At 42.9% G+C, this 10000-nt stretch overlaps 2 protein-coding genes across 2 annotated transcripts in view; one reads left to right on the top strand and one right to left on the bottom strand.

The window, feature by feature from the left end:
* The window catches only part of PDIK1L (PDLIM1 interacting kinase 1 like), a 27079-nt gene extending 21506 nt beyond the window's left edge, over positions 1–5573 (bottom strand). The window contains exon 1 of the mRNA XM_085847084.1: positions 4947–5573. Within this exon, the coding sequence (XP_085703210.1) occupies positions 4947–5247 (301 nt within the window). The 5' untranslated portion in view covers positions 5248–5573. The remainder of the gene's footprint in view (positions 1–4946) is intronic.
* The window catches only part of LOC147017426 (uncharacterized), a 54530-nt gene that overhangs the window by 16601 nt on the left and 27929 nt on the right, over positions 1–10000 (top strand). The gene's annotated exons all lie outside the window — the stretch shown is intronic.

Raw genomic sequence — 10000 nt, 5'->3', positions numbered from 1 at the left:
GGGTAGCGCGAGAAGACTACCTGCTCGGTTGTTTTTGATGAACCTGGCGGTGTAGCGGACGATAACATAACAGGGGGTGTAGAAAAAAAAATTTAAAAGATGTTTTTCAAATTCCACATAACTTGATTTATACCATATTATTAGAAATCCACAAAGACAGAAATGCCGGCGATTCCATTTTTTGAGTCCCCCGGACTCTGTATGGAATTGATTGATGAATTTTGTGTGGACAGTGGCGTGAAAACGGGAAAGCGGGGGGGGGGGGGCGAAAAACACCTCAATGGATAGGTTATGAGCTGTAGTTGTGGACCTTGACACTGGTTTTTTGACAGACATGAAGATGCGAGGAAAAAACGGTATTTTTAATTGCGCTAATATATTATATTGCGAGACGCCAACCATGATGACGCTGCTAATAAATCCTTGTCTTTCATTACCTATTCCTTATTATTGTTTAATACACGTTTAAACCTTTAGCCCCTTTTTCTATGTTCCCATAACGGCCTTTAACAACAAGAACGATAGCTTCATGGTCCTAGGGGACTCATATGTTCAAAAGAACATACCCTTATATTTTTGGATCCTTTTCACTTTGGTCAATAACGTTTGGATCGAGGAGAGATCGAAGGTGGAACGATGGTGTAGTTCCTTACAAACACTGTATACACACATTAAATGACGATAAATAGACACCCTATTTTTGATGGCCTACCATTTGAAAAATAAAACCTAAATCAAAAATCGGCTCGAGTAAAATTTTCTAAATATCTCGAAGTGTTTAATTCTGAAGTCTCGTTTCTCCATATTCAAAACTGTAGGACAAGTATTGAAAATAGTGAACGTGTGGTTTTTCAGCCGCTGCATAGCAACGGGTGGATGCTTAGCAACGAAACTCAAACGTGCACATTCCCAGCTAATATGGCACCTGTTCGCCAAGTTTCATCGAAATCGGTTTGCTGGTTTGTGCTGTGGAGCCTCGCGTTGCAGACACACACACACACACACACACACACACACACACACACACACACACACACACACACACACACACACACACACACACACACACACACACACACACACACACTAAGGGATATCTAGCGAATCCAACAATCACAAGAAGAACGTTTCCCTCTTGTGTCGTAGCTATCCATTACCGTTTGGTTTCTCTCATTAACACAATCAAAGATAACGAAGTTCTTTTTTGATTTATCCAAATCTTGGGGAGAAGGTATATCATCCGTATCGTATTATTATATCAGGAATACAAGTTACCAGCTTTGATTTCTTTTTCTATCTGTGTATCACAAAATAGTTGTATTATATCTTCAATGTTGTAATCATTTAGTTTGTTTTGAAGTTTAAATAAACCGATTATATCTTCTTTTTGAAGACCAGCATTAAAACCTTGTGAGAGTAGTTGATACTCTGGTTGAAAACTCGACTTTGTGAAAATTATTAAATTATCATAATCTAAAAAGTTGGGAGTGAGGAGCATCTTTAAAAGTAAGCAGGTTTTTCCACATCCGCTTGAACCAACTATGAGACATCTTAATGAATTCGGAAGATTTTTATGGTTGTTAAATTATATGTTATTGTACCAAATTGGTAAAAAAATAATTCATTTATATATTTGGAAAACAGGTTATTTAATTTTTTATTGGCTTTTTTAGAAACTCTACGTTTTATCCTAAGTTCAGGTTTCATTTCAACATAATCCATTATTTTATTCACACAATATCTTGTGTTGATATTTCCTTGAAAATGACAATCGTAAATAATATAAATCATCAATCCATGAAACATGACCATCATTTGTTTAGTCTCTTCTCTTTTAAGAAAAGGTGTATTATCACACTCATACTTTACATTCATTTCTCGAATCAATCTTGGAAAGTAATTCATTTTTGGTGGATATCTCAAATAATTATATTCCTTTTTATATTTTTTATTATCATTAATTAGAAGATAATCACAGAACATACATTGTTTATAGGTTTTTGACTCTGTGTTTAATCCCCATCTTTCACATGCAGGACAATTCTCAAATTTGTCATGTGGAGAATCAGGAAATTCAAGAGGCTCAAAATCTAGTAAACTCTTCATATTTAAAAGTAAAACTTTACTTCAAATAAAATTCGTCTTCGGTACTTTCACAATCATCTATAAAACTACTTTCATAACAATCGCTTGAACACAAACTCTCGGTATCTCGGACAATATTAGAATCCAAGTTCGACAGCTCAGAGGTGAGGATGCATACCTCTAGGCTATCTGACCACAATCAGTCATAAAAATGTTTAATCCCTAAAAAAAAAATTATAAAATAAGCACCCTGTTGATATCCTTGTGCCTGCCCCACTGTCCCCCTCATCCCCACCAAGACAAATTAAGCAAATGACAGATTGCGTTGGCATTTTAAACAGCAAAAAAAACTGAAAAATCAAATTGATGGGCTGAGGATGAAGCACAGGCATGCTGGGCCAAATGGCTATGTCCTGTATCAACGCTCCTCGTCATGCTAAAACACAAAAAAGGGAAGACAGCAAAACGCAGATAAAAAAAAAATGCAATGAATGGCGGCAATGCACGACCATTGTGTGCTTTCAATATGCAGGTGACACCTCGTTTCTTGCAACATAAATTCTTAAAAAGTTTTTTTTTTTAACAGAAAACTGGCAGGTTTCAGTTGCTCCTCAGGCCCCTGGCATTGTGTACACACCTTTGGAAATGTCATTCATTGCTGCATTCTTAGCAGGTCTGCACTGTCCCAGACTTTGCTGGACAGGACTTGAAAAACATTTGCCACATGAAGGAAAATATATTTTTTAGCAAAACTTATAGATAATTAAAAGAAAACATTTCAAAAGGTTGGTTTTGAACTGTTGTATAAACTATCAGAATACCCGCCCTATTGGACCTCTTGTTCCAAGCATGCAACTCGTTCTTTTGATGCATACCTTTATTTGGGCGGTGTATAGGCAAAAATAATAATAACCCAGGTTACGTGCATGAAGCAACAACAGACTGTACCTACTGATTATAATTCAAAACACCTCACTGCACTGGAAAACATGGGGACAGGAATACTGAACTGTAAATGGTGTAGTACCCTTTCCCACCTGGAGGAAGCACTACACGATATATACTGTATTTACATTGAGAATTTGTGTCCCCTTCCACTCCACCCCTCACCTCCCCCCACCCCAAGACCACTGGCAAAGATAAAAACACCCCTATACATTAATTGGGGTCACACTGATCATATGTAGCAAGTCTGGATGTAATCAGCCCAAAACTGGAGGAGTTGTGCAACAAAGAAACAAGCAGTCATAGACTGGTACTTACGAAATCGTCAACTTGACCTCTGACCTTGTCTAATAAAAGCTATCTCCAGAGAAGGTAGCGACGCAAACCAGAAGTTTCTACGATGATTCTGTACCAAACCATCAAAAATCGAATGTTTGACCTCACTGTGACCTTGACCTTTGACCAAAATCTAATCAGCGCTAGCCATCACCCTCCTGAATCACGTGGTGTAATTGGACATTGGTAGCTTCTTCCGTTCTCGAGTTATCGTGCCGACAAACAAACAAACACACACACACACACACACACACACACACACACACACACAAATGACGGAAGTCATCAATAAATAAAAATGACCTGAGGATCTCAGGATGAGATATATTAAACACACACTCAAAGAAGAATAATAATACAAATCTGAACAGGTTGTGAACAAATTGGTTTAACCATTCAGGTGTATGGACGTAGGAAGGAAGAGATGTGACGAGCATTTATTTTAGTTGGAAACTTTCAACTTAAACCATCTTCAAATAAATTGAGTTGTAACTGTCCCTGCAGACTGGAGAGAACGCTACAATCAACAATTCAGCCAACCACCCCCAATAACCCGCCAATACCCACCCCCTTCCACCAGCCTGTCAATACCCACCCCCAATAACCCATCAATACCCACCCCCTACCACCAACTCAATACCCACCCCCTACCACCAACTCATCAATACCCACTCCCAATAACTCATCAATACCCACCCCCTCCACCAACCCGTCAATACCCACCCCCAATAATCCATCAATACCCACCCCCTTCCACCAGCCTGTCAATACCCACCCCCATAACCCGTCAATACCCACCCCCAATAACCCATCAATACCCACCCCCTTCCACCAGCCTGTCAATACACCCCCTTCCACCAGCCCGTCAATACATGCCCCCTTCCACCAACCCATCAATACCCACCCCCTTCCACCAGGCCGTCAATACATGGCCCCCTTCCACCAGCCCGTCAATACCCACCCCCAATAACCCATCAATACCCACCCCTTCCACCAGCATGTCAATACCCACCCCCAATAACCCATCAATACCCACCCCTCCACCAACCCGTCAATACCCACCCCTTCCACCAGGCCGTCAATACACGGCCCCCTTCCACCAGCCCGTCAATACCCACCCCCAATAACCCATCAATACCCACCCCTTCCACCAGCATGTCAATACCCACCCCCAATAACCCATCAATACCCACCCCTCCACCAACCTGTCAATACCCACCCCCAATAACCCATCAATACCCACCCCCTTCCACCAGCATGTCAATACGTGCCCCTCTTCCACCAGCCCGTCAATACCCACCCCTTCCACCAAACCGCCGCTACGCTCCCCAGCCTCTCACTACCCATCTCTCGTCAACCGGCCGCCCCCTCCCTTCCCCCTCCCCCACCCCTTCCGCCGCCCCCCACCCACACCCACAAACAATCCAGCGCTCACATCACACGCCAATGTTGAAACCACCCAACCCCTCCATGAACAATTAAGACCAAAACATTTCGTGAAGAATGCAGAGATTAAATTGACATCATCATCCTACTCGCTTGGAGAGGTTACCCCCCAGTACATTCACCCCACCGCATACCTTTGAGCGCGGTCTCCACAAGGTTCAGGTAGGCCTCAGAATGCCCGCACTGCAAACTGCTCGCCTCACCGTCCCGCTGCAGCACGGCTTCGTGCAGAGCCACCACATTTCCGTGCCGCCCGGCGAGGCTCTTCAGAGCACGAAATTCCTGCAACGCCAACTCGGCCGACTCAGGACTTCCGCAATGGAGCCTCTTCACGGCTCTTCGTGCTCCCGTGCGCCGAACCACAGCCTCGTACACGACGCCGAAGTTTCCTCGACCGAGCTCCCTCAGCAGCTCGTACTTCGCTTCGGCGGCCATTCCGTTGCTTTGCGAAACGCAGACATAGCCACAGAAACCATCACAATCAATCTCCTTTATCTCCCGCTCCCTGAGGAGGCCTCGCACCCCTTTGTTTTCCACGACGGGCACTGTACGCTCCAAATTCGTCTCACGCCTCTTCCACCATGCTATTACTCTTCCAAATGTGACTAAAAATGTAAATACCTCGACGCTTAACAATGATCGGTTTAAAAAAAAAAAAAAAAAAAAAAAAAAAAATTGGACTTCAAACCACGACCCAAATCTTACACTACCAATTGTTTCCCTATCTTGAGGTGGACGACATCGGCTCTCGTGATTGGTTGTTTTAATTTGAGCGCGGATGGAGATGATTGGTTCGCTTGATGATTTGCCGGCAATGATTGGCTACGGCCCGTCCAATGGGCTTCCTGAATGATGACGCTGTCATAGTTACGCCTTTTAAACCCCCGACGGATCAATCATTCATGGGACTTCGTTTCCTCACATCTTGTTGATCATAAACTAGAAGAGCACACTCGTTCGAGCGTATATAAACCTCCGTGAGGCTGAACACTTCACGTTTTGTATCTCACTCATTGATAGGCCGGATCTGGATTCGGATCACCTGAACCTGAAATCGAATCAATTCGTCTTTGTCACATTACACACCCAACCCCTCCACCAAGTTTTGTCCGAATTCGTCCATTGAGATATTCTGCTCACAGACGGACGGACAGAGACGGACCGGGGTGAAAACAACCACAAGAAACCGAAGACCTTGGCTGGTGGAGGTGATGATAAATTGTGAGGCCCGTGTTGATGACACATTTAATTACCGTCATTCCCATGAGCAATTGCGGTGGAACAAAGGAGAGATTACTAAACTGTGTAACCTGCATTAATTGAGCCTCAAGAGTCAAAGACATCCTCATTTACAAACTACTCGTCCTAATTCATGTCGACACGTTTCATTGTATGAAACCTGCCGTCACCGGTCTGATCTGTGGTAGGCACGTGATCGCACTGGACCAATCACGTTCGGCGAATGTACCTCAGGCTGCAGAGCGAAGACTTGGCGGTCTCGGCTTCACTTTTTTTAACCCCGTAATTTTTACTCGGTCGCTAAAACGTACCGGGATCCAGTCATGTATATACTATGATGACGAGGTAATAAACACTTAGCTCCATTATAGTATAAAGATTCATGACTGGATCGCTATCACAAGCGAATGAGTAAAAATTAGCGGGTTAAAAAGTGAAGCCGATGTCCGCCAAGTATTCGCCCTGCAGCCTGAGGTACATTCGCCGAACGTGATTGGTCCAGTGCTATCACGTGCCCACCACAGAATAGACCACCATCACAACCTCAACCACCCCATCCATGGGGCAGGTAATCCACGAGTTTCACCGACCTCAGAAGGAAGACGGGCTGAGTCACCCCCACCTGGTGTTAATTCAGTGACCAATAGCGCTTCAACTCAGGACCCGAAGAAGATCCCAAACCAGCCACCCGAGCCACAAAGCCAACACCAAGCTTACACATCTGATGAGTTTTTTTTTTTTTCGATAACTAGGTTACCCATTCAACGAACGGGAAGAATGAGCAAATATTGATGCTATATTATTATTTATTTAGTTAGGTTCCAATTGTGGGTGGAGTCAGGCGAGCCGTGCAGTGAAGCCAATGCATGGAAGACACAGCAAGACGAATTCGGTGTTCTGGCCTTTGGCCGTGTTATATGTCACGTGATATGTGTTAACCAATGAGATTGCATGTAAATGAAAAAGCTCAGGTGGTGGATGAAAATACGCTGAGGACAATCCCCGGATCAGATTTGGGTTGTGTGCCAAATTTGGTGGTTGTAGGTCCAGCGGTCCTTGCAAAAAATGTGAACAGACAGACAGACATCCGATGAAACTTATTTAAGAGATTAGAATGCCACGCCGTGGTAGAAGGACGTATTAAGCTGCTTTATATACCTTAACATGGCGTGTGTTTATAAGATGGGAATTCTAACAGATTTTTTGGAGTATTGTCGAGTCTTAAAGGGTCAACAGGATCTCGTCTTAGGGGTCTTTTGGGTCCTCTGGAACTTTTGGGTCTTCTGTGTCCTCAAGGACTTTTGGGTCCATGGGGACTTTTTGGGTCCTCAGGAACTTTTGGGTCTGTGGGGTCTTTTGGGTGTTCGGGGACTTTTTGGATCCTCTGGAACTTTTGGGTCTTCTGTGTCCTCGAGGACTTTTGGGTCCATGGGGACTTTTTGGGTCCTCAGGAACTTTTGGGTCTTTAGGAACTTTTTTGGAACTTTTTGGGAGTTTTGGGTCCTCGGGAACTTTTTCAGTCCTCAGGAACTTTTGGGAGTTTTGGGTCCTCAGGAACTTTTGGGAGTTTTGGGTCCTTGAGCACTTTTGAGTCCTCGGATACTTTTGGGAGCTTTAGGTCCTTGTGGACTTTTTGGAACTTTTGGATCCTCGGGGTCTTCAGTGTCTAAGGGTCTTAAAAGGGTCTTCAAAGTTCGAAGGGGTCTCAGCAGTCTAAAGGGTCAAAAGGTAAATTCCAATAGTGTGTAATTAATGAATAGACGTACGTATTTAATAGACAAAAAGTATCTCTCACACACACACACACACACCTCTTCCACGAACAGTAGATACATTTACACAGTGAGAGCCCACTGAGCTCTTGAGTCTGGGATATTGTCAGAAATATACATATACATCTACATATACATATACATATACATATACATATGCATATACATATACATATACATATATTGAAGTGTGTATGTTACTCTTTCACGGCCAAACCCACATCACCTGAATCTGGTCAAGGTTTGATGCTACCACACGTTAATGTTGATTGCTGTTTGAGGCCACCACCAGGTGGTGGTGGCCATATAAAGTGTATATTGGGACATGGGGTCAGGCAGGCTTCTGTGCCCATTCAATAAATAAATGTCTCCTTCCTCCGTTTGGATCGGTTTTCTACATTTCAAAGTTGTTTCAAATCGTGCTGGAAATGACACGGAAGGTCAGAATTCGAGTACCTTCCTTTGATTTATGGGATTTAAATACAACTACGAAATATCATTCTCAATCTCCCCAGGCAAAGTGATGTAAAATGGTCAACTGGTTCGTCAAACACTTGGGCCAAAAACTTTTATTGGCAACCCCACAAGAAGGTGGGATTCATTGGGGCCGTTAAAGTTGTCACAGTAGTCATTGTGTCTGCAGATGGAATTTTGCCTCATCATGGAATGTTGAAGCCGGCTATCTCCAAGCTTCATCCAATTTATTCTCAACATGTAAGTCTGCGAGATTTTTGTCCACTGTAACTCACGATGCAAAATCAACCCCAAAATAAAAAAAACAACCAAAAAAAAAAAAATCAATGCGGTGCACATGCAGGAGGATGGAAATTTTAAAATCCCACCTTTCGGTATGGATAGGCAGATCCTGATTCGCTTTTGTTCATCCCTTCCAACGTAACAAGTGCATAAATAATGTGAATAATAAACAGTGGACAAAAAAGAGCTGTGTGATAAAAGACTTATGTCCACTGCACAAGAATCACAGATATCTACAACTACCCTTTGACCCCTCCTCTTTCGTCTGCCACCTTAAGCCTAATTGATGAATGAGATTTTAACTGGCCATTGCCATGGATTACTACCATTGGATTATGAGTGTCAGATTCGCAAACATTGACATCATCAATTTTGGGCAAAACTGTTTCTCCATGGAAATGCCTTTTATCACTAAAAACTAGAGTTCATGGAATACCTTACACCTCTTGAGAAAAAAAAATGATGCCATCTGTGGCCAGTACTGCATAAGAAAATGGAACAACACTCGGTGGAGCACATACTTTTGTCAGGCTGAACGGTTTACACTTTGTATCCCACTGATAGGCCAGATCTGAATCTGGACCTGAACCAATATCTAATCAGCGTGTTCTTGTCACCTAACCAACTCATCGACCCAGTTTTGTTATAACTCGTCCACAACTTTTTGTGATGTCATGCTGTGTATCGTTTTTGGCTGCATCTCTCAATGGTGAAGAATCACTTAAAAAAAAAAAAAACTTTTAAAATTCTCGTATGTGGATCCAGATTCAGATCTTTACCAAAATCGAATCCATTCATCCTTGGCATGACACCAAACCTGTCCACCAAGTTTCGTCCGAATCCGTCCAAAACTTTTTGAGCTATCCTGCTCACAGACAAACAGACAGAGAGGGGGTGAAAACAACCTCCGTCCACCTTTTGTTGTTTTTTTATTTTTTTTTTTATATATAAAAAGGCATATCGCAATGGAGAAACACTAACTCCTTGTACGACCTCAAAGAACAAGGTCCTTAAGTATCAATATCTCAAGCATAACTTGGCTTTGTGTGACCATGTACTTTGATCTTCAGGCTAAAGCGCAGGTGCTGCCAACAATGATTTTACTACCCCAGCGCGCGAGGCAAAAAGTAGGATCGAGCAATTGGTTCACTTTGTCTGTCTGACAGTTAAACAATATTGAAAATCATTCCAAAGAGGAAATGTACTGTTTTCAAAGCGAGTACACAGGATGCCAAATTTAACATCAATTTGATGGATGACACACATACTGATTGCATTGCTTGCAAAACACCAAGATGACAGTATTATAGCCGCGCTGAGATTCGAACCACGGCTATCGAGTCGAGTGCACATACCTCTAGAATCTAGAGTTGAGGCTATCCTGCCACACTGTGAAAGACACAGTGGGGTCTCCAACACCT

The sequence above is a fragment of the Eptatretus burgeri genome, chromosome 11 (genome assembly GCF_056783735.1).
Source record: "Eptatretus burgeri isolate ZD-2024b chromosome 11, Ebu_testis_v1, whole genome shotgun sequence".
NCBI lineage: Eukaryota > Metazoa > Chordata > Myxini > Myxiniformes > Myxinidae > Eptatretus > Eptatretus burgeri.
This window is presented reverse-complemented; position numbering and strand designations above follow the sequence as displayed.